Genomic DNA, 17644 nt, shown 5'->3' with positions numbered 1-17644 from the left:
TCCTCCTCAAGCTGCATTTGGCCAATGGCGCCTTATCATAGCAACAGAAACCCTAAAGACAGCAGATGCAATGTGTTTATAAAAAATTATGTGAGGACAGTGTGAAGCCTTTTCACAATAAGTTAAACTCACACATCTTTTTTCTTGGTTTTCAGCTTGAGAAGTCAGTCCTAAAGAGCTAAGTAAACAAAGACATGGCAGTAAAGGGCATGTTATCAGCCCCAGTGAGGAATCTCCCAGGGCACCGTCGTTGTGTTTCCTAGGTCCACCCATCGGACACCTTCGATGTTCAGAAGATGGGGAGGAGGTTGCTTCTCCTTCCGGGAAATCAGCAGATGGTGAAAACACAAAATAGGCAATTCCTAACAGGCAAGCTGAAATGGTCTTCTCTATACACTTCCCGAAGCAGAGTCCAACTGTTCAACCTCCACGGTCTGAAGAAGCTTCTCTACCAGCAACACTCTGTCATTTTCTACATCAGCAGTTAAGATCTGTCAGCTTCCCCTTCTCTTCCCCCTCTCTCCCCAGCTTCTCCACTCTCTCTGGATTGCTGTATAAGGCACCTTCAGTTCCATGTGGACGGAGGCAGTGACATTCTACACCTTCAACTACAGCAGTGGTCGCAGTTCCTATGGTGGCAAGGACTAGTGTGTGCTTCCTTATATGTGATTTCGCCTCTCAAGTCTGTAGTCACTCCCTGTCTGCTGTGGTCTGAAAATAGTTAATAGAAAAATCTTAGAAATAAAGAAGTCATTCTCTGTGAGTTCAAGGCCAGCCTGGTCTACAGAGCAAGTTCTAGGACAGCCAGGGCTACACAGAGAAACCTTGTCTCAAAAAACAAAACACAACAAAACAAAGCAAAACAACAACAAAGAGGAAGCCACAAATTTCAATCCACACTCCGAGTACTGTGGTGAAGTCTCACACTGAGGAACCCTCCTCTGCATGTTTGTGAATCTGCTCTTCTTGTAGAGTATCCATGCTGCATACACTACCTTCCCAAAACTCGCTCAGTGTCTTGGTTTATCTTACCTACTATCGTGGAACCATAGAGCTTGTGTTCAAGTGACCCTTAGGAAGAAGCCCATGCCCCAACACCGATGCCCCAACACCGATCTCACATGTCTTTTGTTTTGTCAGTTAAACCCTGTCTTACGTTTGCTTACATAGGGTTCAGTGTTTATTTCACCCACAGTTGCAGGCATTCTGTCAGTCTTGAGATGTAGGGGACTACTGCCTCAATTCATAAGACCGAGAGCAAGAGTGACGTAAGGAAGTGGGTTTTTAAGCAATGATGTACGATAGCACAGTTCTCTTGATTCCTCATCACTGGTTTTTTTCTCACATCACAGGAATGAAACCCAGTCTGGAAGCCCATCTTAACCAGGCCTCGCAGGACAGTCCGGCTAGTCTCCCGTGTGCCATCACTAAGAGGCAATGGCTTTTGATTCTTTTAACGCGGTGGTAAACACAGACTATCACTTCCAATACAGACCTCTGCTGCCCTGCAGCCCAGGGACCCAGGTCCCAGAGCTCACCATCTCTGCTACATTTGTGCTATTTGTGGAAAATGGGGGTTTCCCTGTGATGTGTATGTGTTTTCAGGGGTAAACGGGGTGTGAGCAAAAGTTTTACTGTGCCTAGTTATCGGATGAAAACCTTGAGGATTTCCAAGAGGAGGAAAGATGTGGGTCTGAGAGGAACTGGTTCTTTCTTAATCCGGGAAGTTTGAATATCTAACACACTGAGCTTTTATTAGTGGCCTGAACCCAGACTGCCCTGTTCCCACTGAAACAAACACACCTCTTAACTGAGCTGACTCCAAAACACAAACAAGAAACAAAAAGTTTTGTGTGATGTCCTGACAGTAATCTCTAAGTTATTTGTTTACTCACTTAATGGTTTTTTTTTTTTTTTTTTTTTTTAGACAAAATCTCATGCAGCTAGGTGCTCAATGCGTATAAAACTAAGATTGCGGGCGTGTGGCGCATGCCTGTATCCCACTCGGAGCAGAGCAGGTGGATCTCTGTGAGTTCGAGGCCAGCCTGGGTTACCAAGTGAGTTCCAGGAAAAGGCGCAAAGCTACACAGAGACACCCTGTCTCGAAAAACCAAAAAAAAAAAAAAAAAAAAAAAAAAAACCACTAAGGATAGCCTTAAACTCCAGCCTCATCCTCCCAAGTGCTAGGATTACAGGCATGTGCCACCGTGGTATTCTTTCAAATTTTAATTTTATGGTAAGGCAGGGTCTGTGCATGTAGCCTTGGGTGTCTTGGAACTTTCTATGTAGCGGAGGCTGGCTTTGAACTCACAGAAACCTGCCTACCTCTTCTTCCCAGCGTTGGATTATCTGAGTAAGCCACCACACAGTTTTCAGTCTCAAAACTATTTTCCTAATCAGAAGCGTGTTTTTTCCCCTGTGGATTCATCATGTATTTATTGGGGTCCACGAGAGGCCAGCTTAGCGTGCAGGCCGGGAGTCCCCGCTGCAGTGGCGGTTCCATGCTGTCCTTCACTGGCTCACTGTGGGTGGTGAGGTGACATCCTGTGCGTGGACAGTGAGCACAGTGGGTTCCAGCATCGCGCCGTCTCTCCGGTGCCCACAGAACCACGCGGCCATGTGTGCAGTGCTTGACAGCGCGGGGCACCTCCCTTTGCCTCAACCCTAGCTTCAGCTGTCCTAAGATGCTGAGAGTGTAAACGGGGATGGAGGAAGACCGACCGTCGACCGTCGGAGTTGCAGGCTGCCCGCTTTCTGCGCGGCCCGAGGCCCAGTTTTCCGGCACGCGAAGCCCGGGGTTCAGATTCCCCGGTCTCTCGGAATCGCGCCTGTCACCCCGCGAGGCGCAGTCCTTCGTGGGCTGCGGTCGAGGCCGGCCGGGCCCCGCCCCTCGGGGCGGCTCTGCGCATGCTCGGCAGTGCGGGCGGCAGAGCGGGCGGCGGCGACCTGGAGACCCCCGAGGGATGGAAGCGCCGGCGCCGGCGGAGGCGGCGGGATGCGAGGAGCTCGGTGGGTGTCTGCGGGGCCCGACCCGGACCCGGGGCGTGGGCATCTGTCGTGTTCGCAGTCCGGGGTGCGGGCCTCCGCGTCCGCGGCGGCATCCGGGCTCCCGGTGTGTCGCGCGTCTGGCGGGGCCGTCCCTGCGCGCGCACTGAGCACTGGGGGACTGGGGACGGGGTGGCGCGGTGTGCAGAGACCCCAGGCCGAGGCTGGGAGGTCCTGGGACCCCGACTGGGGTGCGCGCCTCCAGGGCCAGCACCTCACAGTGGTCCCTAGGCCTGGCCTGGCCTTGCAGGGCGCTGGCTGCATCCTGTGTGTCGGTGTCTGTCTGATGGGGTGTCTTCAGGTCTCTTGTCTGTGTGTCGGTCTGTCTGGCCACCGGCCTGTTCTTGTAGCGCTGTGCGCCCGCGCAGGGAGTCGCCCAGTTTGTTCACATCCACGTCAAAGGGAGGCGGGAGCAGCTGACACTGGTTTTTTCCAGGATGTCTAAAGGAAGTTGCCATTGTGTTCTTTTCTAACCCCAGATCTCAACTCTGGGCGTCTCCAGGTGAAGCCTCTTTTGACTCTGTGCTCCCCAGCTGGTCTGACTGGGACGGGGCTGCCAGGGAGAACAGGACGCACCTGGGTGTGACCTGCCCGCACTCTGCTTCCATGGTTTTGGAAGGCTTGCTTCTGTTTGCTGCTGTCAGAAAGAAAAACAGAAGCCAAGGTTAGGATAAAACGTTGTCCTCCCAGCTGCACACTGAGCTTAGGAATATTTCTAATTCCATGCAGGATGTTAACCCTGAAGAAAGAGGTTAAATTAAGATGCACTTAAAAGTACTTTATGGGCTGGCATTTCTGTAATAATGTGCCAGCACTTTGTAGTTGTTTTCTTTAAAGTTACAATAATGGTGGAAAGTGTAAGGGTAAAGTAACTTTTATTGAGAGCCTCAAGCAGGGAGCTACATAATTTGCTAGCCAGTGTCCACTTGATCCTCCCAGGAGTCCAGTGAGGCAAGTTTTTTTTGTCTTGCAATTAAGCTCATTAAAGGCACGACCATGTTCCTACAAACTCAAGTTTATGTAACTTTTCAGTTCATGGATAACTCATGTTAGTGAGGTGTGAGGAGGTTGGCAGGGGCAGGATAGTACATGATATTAAGACCTATAAAGCTGGTGTGGTAATAGAACACACCTGCAATCCCATTTTCCTGGACTGAGGCAAGAGGACGATAGCCTGTGCCCCACAGCGAGCTCCAGGCTAGTCTGGTCCACAGAGTGAGATCCTGACTCACCTCTTCCCTCCAGAAAAGTGAATCTTTTCCCTCAGCAATTTTATGTCTAGGGTATTTCTCAAAGAAGTGAATCATGTGATAGCATTTTACATTAGGCCGAGAAGATGGTTCAGTGCGGAAGAGCACTTCCCCTGCAAGCCTGATGGCCTGGATTCCGACCCCCAGAACCCATGTAAAGTGGAGCGTGGCCATCTGTTATCCCTGTACCCTGAGATGGGAGACAGAGGCGGGAGAATCACTCCTTCACTTCAATGCCAGCTGCATGGCACAGCAGCAGCAACAAGAGAGTTCCTGCCTCAAGCGAGGTGGGAGTGAGACTAGACGACCCAGCTATCCTCTGACCAACACACACACACACACACACACACACACACACACACACACACACACACACACACACACACCTGTCAGACTTTTATTGCAGCGCTTGTAATAGGGTCGAGGTAGTTACTGTCCAAATGTCCAATAAAAGACCATGGGCTAAGACGTGATCTAGCCGTATAGTCATCTACTGATTAGCCATTAAACATGATATGGAAGAATGTTCACCATGAATCATGTCTATTAGCTGGAAAATTGTGTTGGTTCTCTTCTTCCCAGCCCTCTTTTTGAAATTTTGAGGTGGGGTCTCACTGTGTAGCTCAGGACACAGGAAACATGAAAAAAGACACCCCCCCAAAAAAACTCTAAACCCAAACCCATTAGGACGCCTGCCTTGGTTATTGTGTTTAGTAAGCAGACACAGAGAGTGAACATGGGAGATTCCAGTCAGGTAATTAATTATACAGTGTGTCCAGTGAAGGGTGTGTTGGAAGAAGAGCAGTGTAAGGGAATTTAAAGTGAGAATGAGCTGAGTGTTTACAGTAACATGACTGACTTAGGTTGAGTTATTTGTTTATTTTTGAGACAAGGCCTTCCTGTGTATTCCCAGCTGTCTTGGAACTGAGAGGTCTGTCTACCTCTGCCTCCTGAGTACAAGTGCCAGGATTAAAGGGTGAGCCTTGCATGAGTTAGGTTTTAAAAGGATGATGGAGGATGTAGCTAGGCCGGTAGAGTATTTGTCTAATAGGCCTTAAGCTCTGGGTTTGATCCCCAGTACTGGATAAACTGGGCTTAGGGTACGACACTCAGGAGGAGACAGGAGGATTGGAATTCAAGGTCACCCTCTGCTACATAGCAAGTCTGAAGCCAGCCTAGTCTACATGAGACCTTGTTTTAAAAAAAAAATAATACAGTACAAAATAAGGCGAGCTTCTGGTGGTTTCCATGTGAAGAAGGGATTAAAAGGCACAAGCAGAAGCTGGAGGGCGTTCCACAAGTTTAGGAAGGAGACCAGCGTGCTGTCAGACCAGCATGGCGGCAGCGATGCAAACGGAGAGGCGATTAGACTGTGCATGTGAGGATGTAGACCAGCTTGGTTGGTAGACAGGATGGCTCCAGGGACCTGCATGTCTGAGGATGAAGGTGCCTTGGATTGAGGGCTTACAGCAGTTTTATACTGTGTCCAGCCTTCTATGTTTCCCTCTTTAGAAGAAGGGGCTCCATCTTCTCTCCCTTGAGTACGTGCTGGACTGATGATTAGCTTTTGACTGATGTGATGGTCCACCACTTCAGAGCTAGACAGTGGAGGCTCTGTGCCTTCCTCTTGGCGCTCCCAGTAGAATTACTTCCTGGAAGGGAGGCTGGCTGCCGTGATGGGAAGATACTCAGGCAGCCCCAAGACAGCATCCATGGGGCACAGATTGGAGGCCTCCTGACAGAAGCCACAGACCTTTCTTTTTCCTCTTTCTTTCTTTCTTTCTTTCTTTCTTTCTTTCTTTCTTTTCTTTTCTTTTCTTTTCTTTTCTTTTCTTTTCTTTTCTTTTTTTAAAAAATAAAGTAAAAAACAACTGCTATCAACCATAGAAGTGATCCCTACGTAAGAGGTGACTTGTTTGCTGGGTGAAGTCACATGGATTTGGAGAGGAGATGAGAAGTTTGGTGTGTAGAGTCACTGGAGGGTGAGGTCTAGGGAGGAAGCTGGGAAGTCATCAGCATATAGGTGGTACTGAAGCTGTGGAGAGGGCGGGGAAAGGAAGGGGAGGTGAGGGAGGGAGGGAAAGAGATACAAAAATGTCTGAATTATTACTGAGGCAGTGTCTGGATGGTGAGATGGTTTTTAGAAAGTGCTGTCGCATTGTTACCCATGCTTTCTGGTTTTCTACAGTGGCCGAGTGTTACACAATGTAAAAGGTATTTTAACACTGGGCATCTGTGGAGAACGCTCCTGAAGATGAAGGTTCAGCTTCTTAGCCCAAAGGCTGGTCTTCATGTCACAAGTCACTGGGGGTTCTAGACTTTTTTTTTTTACATACTGTTCTCTCAACCACAGGAATAAAGTATTTTTACTTTATGATCAAGATAGTAGTTCATAGGTGTAGGTGACAGCATCGTGCTATTTTTTTTTTTAAATAAAATAAACCGTGTGTACTTTGTCCTGTTTTCATTGCCAACATTTCTTATTTTGCTGGAATAAGAAGAGCAATCTAACATTACTTCATGTTTTTAAAACTTCCATAACGAGAAGAGGATTCAGATGTTCTTTCTGTGGCCGTCTGCGCCCTCGCTAGCTTATTCCTACTTTGGTGCATTTTCTTCTCTGCATTTCCACTTTACTTTCTAAAACATTGCAGTGTAGTGTGAGTACGTAGTTCCTCTCCTGAGTCACCGTAAGCTGTGACTGCCCGTGTTTGTCTGAGACTTCTAACCACAGTGTGAAGTCAGCGTTGTGTTTTGTAGAAGGGGTGCGCCTTAGTGAGTAGAGTAAGCTGCATGTTTAACGAGTTTTAAGAAGTCATGTTTCGACAGACAACGTCTTTATCAGTAGCTTGTCAGTAATGAGCGCTGTAAGACTTAATCCATATTGCTAAGTTTGTCAGTCTTTAGCTGCAACTGGAGCTTAAGCTGATTTTTGGGGTAGGCAGTTGAGGCTGGAACAAGAGTTGGGGTGACATAAGAGAACATTTGTGTTCCGCCTCATTCAGGTTTCATTAGTGTGTGCATAGGATGTCTAAGGTGCACAACACTGAATCAGATGAGTGTTTCTTATCATACATGTTATCCACTTGTAAATAGAAATAATTGTGCCCCAATAGTTTGAAATCCACTGCTTATTGGTATTTTATAAGGCATTATTGATTTTTATCTGTTTTACCACAGCTTTTATCAGAACTGTCTAATTTACTGCTTGGCCAAAAAGTATCAAAACACCAGCAGAAAACAGACTATTTGTAAACTACATTCGCTCATGTAATTTTTAATTTCTTGATGTAGAATATTCAGATGTTATTCCGTGTGCTCTTAACTCTGTTAAATCTTTTCCCATATTAGGTCTTTAGTATCATCACTATGGTTATTATTTCAGAATTAATTCACTAATTCATTTAGTGTGTTTGTGTGTGTGTGTGTGTGTGTGTGTGTGTGTGTGTGTGTGTGCATGCACGAGAGCAGCCAGGGTACAACTGTAGTTCTTTTCTTGTACTGTGTAGGTCCCAGGGAATCTTCAGGCTTGGTAGCAAGCATCCTTACAGACTGAGCTGTCTCTCTGGCTGTCCTTAAGGATGAATTTCGCATTAGTTTCCATTTCTCTTTAGCTGGCATAACTTCCTGTCTTTGCAAACTCAGTCTTATTGGGCACTTTGATGCTCTAAAATGCTCATTATTAACTATTTTTATTTATAGTTCTGATGTCTTGTCAAAGACTAGTACTTTAAAATCCTAGAAAATGTGTGTTGCTTGTAGCTTTGGTACACAGCGAGGGGCGGAACTGCTGGGCATGTGCTGTGGCGTGGGCTCAGTGCTTCATGCCTGCTGCATCATTTCATTGTCTGCTCTCTGAGACGTAGAAGTGACTTTCATCGGGTGTGTGGTATAACAGACCCAGAGGCCTCTGGGTAAGATGTCATCCAGCTGACTTCATTCCTTGCTTAAAGCTCCAGCAGCCACTGGCTACACGAGGTTGGTCTCTGAGTATTTGCACCCTGGATTTCAGGGCCTCGGTATGTTGACTCTCATGTCAGGTGGCAGTATGTTGGACTCATCAGATTAAACACAATGCACTATTAGATGTCCTCTCACCAGCAGGCAGAGGTTCAGGCCTGGTGTGTGCTCTGTAGAGGTCTCCTGACCAAAGCCCGTGTTACTTGCTAGAGACTAACATAAGAAACATCACTGCCTTTCCTAGGGGGTCTGACACAGGACGTTATTGTGGAATTTACATACGATATCCTGAAGTTCAGACCCGAATACAGTGTGTCATTGTATTAGTGATTCCTGGGGTTTCTGAGAGTTACAGGTGACGGAGTTTGTAGCAGATCTCACCCTCCCCTCGGTTCTGGTTGAAGTGGGATGTTCAGGAACGTTTTAAGTTGTAGCTCCTTAGCTGTAGCTTTCCTGGTGTTAGCATCTGAGTATCTTTTAATTCTTCAGGTTGGAGTTACTTTGTGTTCTTTAAGCTGATGTAGTCAGTTTTAGAACCTGACCCTTCACCTATTTTAGTCTAATTAAAGGAGATAAATATTCCTTAGTATGTAATGTTCTTCCAGTAATGAAGTCTGAAACAAGGGGAAGTCATAGAGCCTTCCCAGCTGCTTTTAGACAGCATTTAAGCACTGAGGCAGGCCTTTGTTAACAGAGCACCATGCCTCTGAGTTCCGCTTCGGTGGCAGAGTCAAAGTAATATGTAAATGTAGACTCCTGAGCTCCTAACCTGTTAGGGAATTGTCTCTCAATTTCGACTTTTACAAATTAATTCCCTTAAATATCATTATGAGAAGGTTAGAGGAATGTCCTGGAATAATTAACTTTTATTAAGATGTTCAATATGAAGGATAAAAAATGGATTGAAAGCAAAGAAATATAGCAACGGATTTTTTCACAGTAAGTCATGGCTAATGTTTCTTGGACTGTTATAACATTGAGAATGACTTTAGAACTGGGGAAAAGGGGAACTTGGGGCTGGACTAACAAACTTCAGTCAGTTGCTAAACAACCTAAGTTAGGAGGGAGCAAGAGCCCCGCTGACCTGTGAGAGTCAAGGGAACCCTGAGATGCCGATTTGAAAGTCAACCATAGATTACAAAACTATCATTTACAGCCATTTTGATACCTGTAGGTTAGATTCCCAGGTTTTGTCTAAAAAAGATACTGAAAATAAATTCCCCACCTATACAGTGAAAGCAAACTTCTCATTTAGAGTTGATACGTTTTCAAAGTCATGAGAGAACTTACCTTTTCCCCGACGTTTCATGGCTGCTGTGATCTCTCTGGCAGCTGGCTTCAAATAATAGATGGTTACGGTTTTGAAATACTGAAGTGATAACTATCTTTATGGAGAACGCAGTGAACTTACTACAGCCACAGCCTAGGGCAGAAAGAAATTAGAAAGTGGGCGTAACTGGTAATTTGGACAAGCTGAGCTAATCAAAGTGAATGAAGTCACGGGCCCACAGGGCAGCGGGGTGCACTGGGGCATAAAGCCAAAGCTGAAGGAAAGAATAGGGGTGGCTGATGGGGTTCAGCAGCTTCCCCAGAAGTCACATGTTGGTCCAGTATCTCAGGAAGTCATCTTACTTGAGACAGGACCTGCTGTACAAGGCAGTGTGACTGATGTCCTTACAGAGGTGGGGCACTTAGGTACAGGCTTAGTTATGGGGGAGTGTTGCATGAACATGAAAATGACCCATACAACCTGGGACAGAGGCCTGAGGCGGACAGAGCCTTCCCAGCCCCTGACAGGAATTCACTCTCCCAACACTCTTATTTCAGGCTTCAGCCCTCTTGACCTTTGGGATGGTGGATTTTGTTGTCCCATTTTGTTGTGGTAACCCTCACAAAGCTGCAATGATGGTTTTGTAGGGAAACAAAGCATGGCCTTGTATGGACATAACAGAAAAGGAAGCAGGATCTGCTCCTAGAAAGGAAACTTGTAACCGATCGTAATGTGTGTCTGGAGTAATTATGAGACGGCGTCACAGTAGACCTGCCGTGGGCAAATGACTACTGTCCTCTTCTGAGTTTTCACTGTATTCAGGTCTAGCCTGAATTCCATTCTTTGCTACTAGAGACCGAGAAAAAAGGCAACCCTACAGAGTAACCCATGGAGAAGACACCAAGGATGACAGTCAGAGGAGCCACAGCCAAAGACGAAAGCAGTGGAGCCTGAATTATCAGAGTCCTCATGAATTTAGATGGATGACAGGAATTTGAGCTTTCCATAGCTTAGCTGATTTTAGCCTGTCTGTTAGTTACATCACTTCAGGAGCTGAGCTAGTTGGTGCAGTACTGGAGAACTCACCCTGATGGTGAGGATGCGGGAAAGCTGGTGGGCTGACCAACTCAACAACCATCCAGTTCCAGATCCAGGGCGCTGAGTTGGCCCAGTCCAACATCCATCCCCATCTATGATCTGGAGCATGTGAAGGGACCATTCCTGCAAACACAAAGCTGCAGGATCTCCATGACACAGGGCAGCAACAGGATATACAAGAGGAATTCCAGTGAGGATCCTGCATTGATAGTGTAGCAGGAGCCAGAGACCTCAAAGCAGACCAGTGACTCATTGCAATGAAGATTTGCAAGTAAAGATGTCTGGACTAAAGGGTATACTGTGTGACTAATTGTGACACACTACAACTTCCATGATGAGATTTTTTATTTTTAATTTTTAAAAAATGTTTTGCAGGTGAGGTTGTAAGGGCAGAGGGTGGATACGAAGGGACAAGGAGATGAGTGGGATTGAGGTGCATGATATGAAATCCACAAAGAATCAATAAGGAGTTGAAAAAGAAAAAGAGATCATTAGAAAAGGTAGGTCATTAGGCCATCTAGGGAATAGAACAAATCAATGAAGCTATAGGAGGGCAAAGCAAGCATGAACCGAGGATTTTATACCCAGCCCTTTGGATAGCTGGACCGTGGGAAGCATTAGACAAATGCAGAGAAAGAAAAAGCCAACAAGTGTTGGCGAGGACGTGGGAAAAGAGTAACCTTGTTGCTGGTGGAAATGTGAATTGGTGCAGGTGTTGTGGAAATACCACAGACTTTCCTTTAAATAAGTAAATAAATAAAAACCAAAAATAGAGTGACCACATGGCTTGGCTATGCTATTCCTGTGTAGAGTCCTGAAAGACTTAATAATCCTTCTGTGGACATACCATGTTTATTGATATTATATCCACAATAGTTAGGAAATGCATCCAGCACTGATGTCCATCAATAGATGAATGGATTAAAAAATAACACTAATGCAATTAAATTGCTATCCACAGAAATAGCTTAATGATTATTTAGGAATTTATTGGGGGATTGTCTGTATATTTCTACTCTTATTTAAGGTATTGTGTTTATACAACTCTTTTAAAATTGCAATATACAATTAAGAAATACAGATTAGCTGGGGGGTAGTGGTGCACACCTTTAATCCCAGCACTTGGGAGGCAGAGCCAGGCAGATCTCTGTGAGTTCAAGACCAGCCTGGTTTACAGATCCAGGACAGGCACCAAAACTATACAGAGAAACCCTGTCTTGAAAAAAAAAGAAAGTCATGTTAGTTAAGCTTTCTAGGTATACATAGATATATTTTAATTAGGTAGGCAATCTTCAAACATTTCAAAGATCTACAAAGTATGGCATTTAAAATGTTTTAAAAATTTAGACTTTCTGGACAGTGAGACATGTCTACTCCTGGCAGCACTGATTTACTTAGAGAAGATGATGGGCATTGAAGAAACTCCATATGGAGTTTGCTTTCCTTATGGGAAAAGAAAACTGTTCTTGCCTGGACTGCTTGACAAAATGTTATATCGACTGGACATGTAGGACCCATGGAAAATGACCACTAAATTTTGCCAAAACAAGGCAAGATGGTCCTTCAGGTTTCTGCTTCACAGAGGAGACTGCCAGACATTCTACAGGACACAGGGAAAATTGACTGAGAGACTAGGCCTATAGGCTGAAAATGGATGCCCCAGTGGTACAGAAGAACTTTGGATGACTGTCCAGGCAGCCAGCTGTCTCTGTCATTATAGATTTTTGGAAGTTGCTTACAATGCACTTCCTATTTACTTAGGCAATGTATTATATCCTTCTGGAATCTTTGATGTAGTAAAAGACTAGATAGTTATAATTTTTCTTGGTTACAATAAAAGATAAATTAGATATGAAACCTTACACTCAGAAATATAGGTTAAATGATAAAATATTTTCTTTAATTTTGCCAAATACAAATAGATGAAATATTGCAACTGTAATTCTTGTTTGATAACTGTTATATATAATTTTGCCATATTAAAGTTAAAACCTTCCTTTTTAATTAGAAAAGGGGAAGTGCTGGGGGATGTCTTTCTGTTTGCTGTGAATATATGGTGTTCCCATTGGTTGATAAATAAGCTGCTTTGGCCCATGTCAAGGCAGCTTAGAGGCAGGAGGGAAATCCAAGGAGAGAGGAAGGAAGGAGAAAGGCAGAGTCTAGAGAGACACCAGCACCGCCAGGAGAAGCAAGATGTGAAAGTACTGGTAAGCCATGGCTACATGGCAACTTATAGATAAATAGGAATGGGTTCAGTTAAAGAGCTAGCCAACAAGAAGCCTGCCATAGGCCATGCAGTTTGTAAATAATATAAACATCTGTGTGTTTACTTGGGTCCCAGTGGCTGCGGGACCACGGGTAAGAGAGATTTGTCTGGACTGTGGGTGGGTGGGGGGCAAGTGGGACCCTAGAAATTTACGGCTACACAAAATAATGGAATTTTATGCAGCTTGAAAAAGATAAAATCATGACATTTATAGAAAAATTGTGAAATTGGAAATTATGTGAAAGATACCAGACTCCAAAAGACTGTGCAGGCTTTCTCCCTTATGTGGCTCTTAAATCTTAATCTTTATATAAGTATTTTGGTGATAGTAGAGGCCATGGAACTAGAAAGGGCTCCATGAGAGGGGGATGAGGTCTTAGGAAGGGTTGGGGAGGGGTGAAGGAGGGTGCATGGAAGCAGAAGAGAGACCCTTGGGGGGATGGTGGGGCAGATGGGGGGAGTCAGTGGGAGGAAAGTAGGGGAATGTAGGTGGAAGATCAACAAAAATGAACCATGTATGAAAATATCATGACACCCAGGACTTTGTATACTAGATTTTGAATGAATGAATCCTCGGAGAATACTGTAGTGGTGATTCCTTCCTGAAGAATCTGCTAGGACTGTGTTCTCGGAGTGAGTCCCCAGCACATCAGGGTCTCAAGGCCTTACTTTCGGCTCCAGCCCAGGCATACTGAGTCAGAAACTTTGGGGTGGAGCATGTCAGTTTGCTAGTGAGCCCTACGGGGCCTTTCTGAGACATCCTAGTTGGCATAAACTCTGGATGATCGAGGAAACTGTCAGAGAACTGTAGTGACTGCCTGTGTTGTCTGCAGATCTAAATCTAAGGTGTAGATGGAGACATGATAGGAAGAATGTTTACAGAAAATGATGCAGTTGACAACAGAGAACACAAGATGGCAACAGAAGAGGCTGCAGGCCATCATGGCAGGGAGAAGATGATGGCAGACGGTGCATGGCTTCAGTGGCCCTATCCTGGTGGGAGCATGCATGGGCTGCTTGCCCACTTCTCTGTGGACCAGGATGTAGAGACAGGACAGAAGGCAGTCTGAGCTGTGAACCTCAAAGCCTGCCCTGCCTAGAGACCCACGTCTAGCTAGGCTGTCCTTCTAAAGGTCCACAGTCTCCCTAAACAGCAGTGCCTACCGGGGCCAAGTGTTCAAACATATGAGCCAGAGGAACTGCCCATTTGAACTATAGCATGCAGGTAGTGGGTAGACATTGTATAACAATCCAAACTGTCAAGGCAGGCTGGAGAGATGGCTCAGTTGTTAAGAAGGCTCACTGCTCTTGCAGAGGACCTGAGTTTAATTCCTAGTACCTATACAGGCTAGCAATCACTTGCAGTTCCAGTTCCAAGGGATCTGATGCCTCCTGCTGGCCTCCGCAGGCACTGCACTCACTCTTACGCAGACCCATGTACAGATGCACATATACACATGATTTAAAAATCTTAAAACTATCTAGAGAGTAAAACATTAGAGAGAAGAGAAGAACCAAGGACATCCTAAAAGACAGAGTGGCATTTGAGGGGGGAAAGCAATTGCAGCAAATGGTGAAAATTAGAAAAAGTGCAAAGAATGCACAAGGCGTTGGTACTTTTTGTTGTTGTTGCAAGTTTAAACCTGAAATTAGGCTAAGATGAAGAATTTGAAGAGTGAGGATGATCATGTCTAGCTATAGTTATTCCATCTCCTGGCATGTCATCTTCCCGTGAGTGGTAGATCAAAGTGTTTACCTTTAAAATCTCCATACTTCAGTCTTTCATTTGTTTTGTTTTTGAGACAGGGTTTCTCTGTTAGTCCTGGCTGTCCTGGAACTCACTCTGTAGACCAGGCTGGCCTCAAACTCAGAGCTCTGTCTGCCTCTGTGTCCTGAGCGCTGGGATTAAAGGCACACGCCACCGTGCCTGGCTTTGTATTTCAGTCTTAATGAACTCAGATTTACTGATTTTTATTGCAGTAAGAGGACAGTGAGGAATAGTCACATGAAAACATTGTTAGAAAGAAGAATGTTTTGATACTAAAATTTTTAACATTGGAATGACTGTAATTTTAAGTATTTAAAAACACAACTACTCACCTATTACAATGTGATTTGAAGCTGACCAGATGTGGAAAATATGTTTGATTATTTCTTCACATTTCTTGTCCTGTAAACTTCATGTGGATAAAACAAGAACTGTTATCTATATTACTTAAACTTTTTCCTCTACACTGTATTTAATCCAATAGAATGTTTCTTTATGACAATATCAAGACTCGGGGGCTTGCTGGGCGGTGATGGCGCAAGCCTTTAATCCCAGCATTCGGGAGGCAGAGGGAGGTGGATCTCTGTGAGTTCGAGGCCAGTCTGGTCTACAGAGTGAGTTCCAGGAAAGACGCAAAGCTACACAGAGAAACCCTGTCTCGAAAAAACAAAAACAAAAAAGAAAAAAAGAAGACTTGGGGGCCAAGGTGAACTAAGATACTCAGGTGCAGTGAATACAGATGGCGTGTGTGTATATGTGTGCGTGCGCATGCGCACACATGCATGTGCATGTGGTGCAGAGTGTAGGCATGCTTGCATGTGTGGGTGTGCACATGCATGTGGTGTGCGTGTGCAGCAGAATGTATATGTGTTTGCGTGTGTGGAGGGTGCACATGCACCTGTGTGTGTATGTGTGTGTGTGTAGTGTGCACAGTGTAGGAATGCTTGCAAATGTGTATGTGTGTGTGTGTAGGCCTGAAGTTGACCTTGAGTATCTTTCTAGGTTGTCTCCACCTTATTTATTGAGACAGGATCTTTCACTGAATTCAGTGTTTATGGTATCTTGCTAGTCTATGTGTTTCCCTAGAGAAGATGTTACAGGCAGCTGCTCTGGCTACCTGGCTTCTTTTTGAGTGCCAGGGATCAGAACTCAGGTCCTTAAACTTGTGGGTCAGATGTTTTATTCAGCGAGCCATCTCGTCTCTGTAGTCTGATACTTCTTGATATTTAAAAATTCGAGAGATATAGCCTTACTTCAGTTTTACAGCCAGTGGTACAGGATTGTTTACGTTTTGCAGATATGGACGTGATGAGACCCTTAATAAACGAGCAGAATTTCGATGGGACGTCGGATGAGGAGCAGGAACAGACGCTCCTGCCTGTGCAGAAGCACTACCAGCTGGATGGGCAGCATGGGATTTCGTGAGTGTCAGGGTCGTGGGTCCTGGGCTCGGTCTGACTCTGTGTGTGTTTCTTAGTCTCCCCCAGGTCTGAGTGTTTACAGAATGCTACAGATGATACAGAGATGATTCGGAAGACTAAGGAGTCAGATAGACTCCTAGATGCTTGTAGTCTGGGAGAGAAGGATATTATGATATTGAACAGCGTGGGGATTTCTTCAGTGCTGATGGATGTCAAACCCTGTGTTCCCCAAAGAATGATGTCAGTGAGAAGACAGAAGTGTTTAGTGTTAGGAGAATGGCTTCTCAGAGGGAAGGTGCTCGTGCAGAATGAGAAGACAAGCTACTGGTAGAATGGGTTATAAAAACATGTTTTGGTGTCTTGTGATCACTTTAATAGTGATTTAGTGATTAAGCACAGACACCTGAAATCTGATTGAGTATAAACTAAAAACACCGAATAACTCTAGGTAGTTGTTTTTGTTTCATGAGTTTGAAGTTTGGGTTTCTCTTAATTTCAGTTTGTTTCTTCTTGGTCAAGGAGACGACCTCCAGTCACTCCTAGAAACTTCCAAGTCCTGAGGGAGCTCATGATAGCAAATTATTATTTTACTTGAGGGTAGTGTTAAAACTTGTATAAACATTTTTTCTTTTATAACTTCCTTAAATGTTTAGAGCCGTACTTATCTAGACAGTGCCAACAAGTCCTTCTGTTTTACCAGCCAGATCCTCAATGTTCTTGACACCATAGCAGCAAAGTATCTTATGAGAAAACTGCAGTTTTAATTGACTATTCTATATGCCCCATATTTCATTTAATTTCCACAGTAATTCTCTGTACTTGCCTTTTATGAGGGAAGATGGGATTTGATCCTAGGGTGACTTCTTGCCTGCCGGTGGGATGGGAACCATTACTTGCTTGTTGCTTAGGTCCTAGGTTGAATGCTTAAATCTTACGATTTTCACTTTCCAGATTCATGCAGACTCTGATGCATCTGCTTAAGGGGAACATCGGGACTGGCCTTTTGGGGCTCCCCTTGGCAATCAAGAATGCTGGCATTGTGGTAAGGCTGTCCATGTGCCCTCCACTCTAGATACAGTCTGTGAAAATGATTGAAAGCCACCATCTCGCCTCATCCAGTATGGGTTACATGTAGCTGGCCATTGGCTGTTGTCCTGATACAATTATGTGAACTCTAATAATCATGGTGCCTAACCCAGAGTGAGAATTACTGTTTTCATTTATATGTGATTGCTTATTTTTAATATTTAATAACAATAAAGTCTCAAACCTAACCCAGTTCTTAATTTCTGAAGATGGGTAAGTCTCATTTTGGGGGGTTGTCGAGGCTTAAGCAGTGTACCCACAGCAACTAATGTATTAAGGGAATGGATTTTTTTGTGTGTAATCTCATTAGTGTTTTAGAGTCATTATAATGTGTATGCAGTATTCACAACTAAGAAGAATAGTTGAAATGAGTAACAGCATCTTTTAAACACAAATATCAAAGCAGTATTAAAGACAGTTGCTGTAACTGCTGCATTTGAGGGCCTTGGTGAGGTGGGTTCCTGGATGAAGTAAACTACA

General features: G+C 44.7%; 2 protein-coding genes across 5 annotated transcripts in view; one reads left to right on the top strand and one right to left on the bottom strand.

Annotated features, from left to right (window-relative positions):
- Window positions 1–2179: 2179 nt before the first annotated feature.
- Window positions 2180–9883, bottom strand: LOC119088343. 2 transcript variants are annotated; one of them, XM_037207742.1, is made up of 2 exons: window positions 9546–9883; window positions 2180–3682 (listed from the first exon to the last, which is right to left on the bottom strand). In XM_037207742.1, the coding sequence occupies exon 2, from the start codon at window positions 3050–3052 to the stop codon at window positions 2393–2395; it is 660 nt and encodes a 219-aa protein (XP_037063637.1). In that variant the 5' UTR covers window positions 3053–3682; window positions 9546–9883; the 3' UTR covers window positions 2180–2392. The 2 variants fall into 2 exon arrangements, 1 of the variants encoding a protein (XP_037063637.1); XR_005091997.1 differs by lacking the exon at window positions 2180–3682 and adding an exon at window positions 6145–6330.
- The window catches only part of Slc36a4 (solute carrier family 36 member 4), a 31349-nt gene continuing 16631 nt past the window's right edge, over window positions 2927–17644 (top strand). For 2 of the 3 annotated variants that reach the window (XM_028874038.2, XM_028874040.2), the window contains exons 1-3: window positions 2927–3009; window positions 15955–16078; window positions 17030–17120. In XM_028874038.2, the coding sequence (XP_028729871.1) occupies window positions 2964–3009; window positions 15955–16078; window positions 17030–17120 (261 nt within the window). In that variant the 5' untranslated portion in view covers window positions 2927–2963. Of the gene's footprint in view, window positions 3010–15954; window positions 16079–17029; window positions 17121–17644 lie in introns of those variants that run through there. The other variant, XM_028874042.2, reaches the window with a different exon arrangement.

The sequence above is a fragment of the Peromyscus leucopus genome, chromosome 7, assembly GCF_004664715.2.
Source record: "Peromyscus leucopus breed LL Stock chromosome 7, UCI_PerLeu_2.1, whole genome shotgun sequence".
NCBI classification, from domain to species: Eukaryota; Metazoa; Chordata; class Mammalia; order Rodentia; family Cricetidae; genus Peromyscus; species Peromyscus leucopus.
This window is presented reverse-complemented; position numbering and strand designations above follow the sequence as displayed.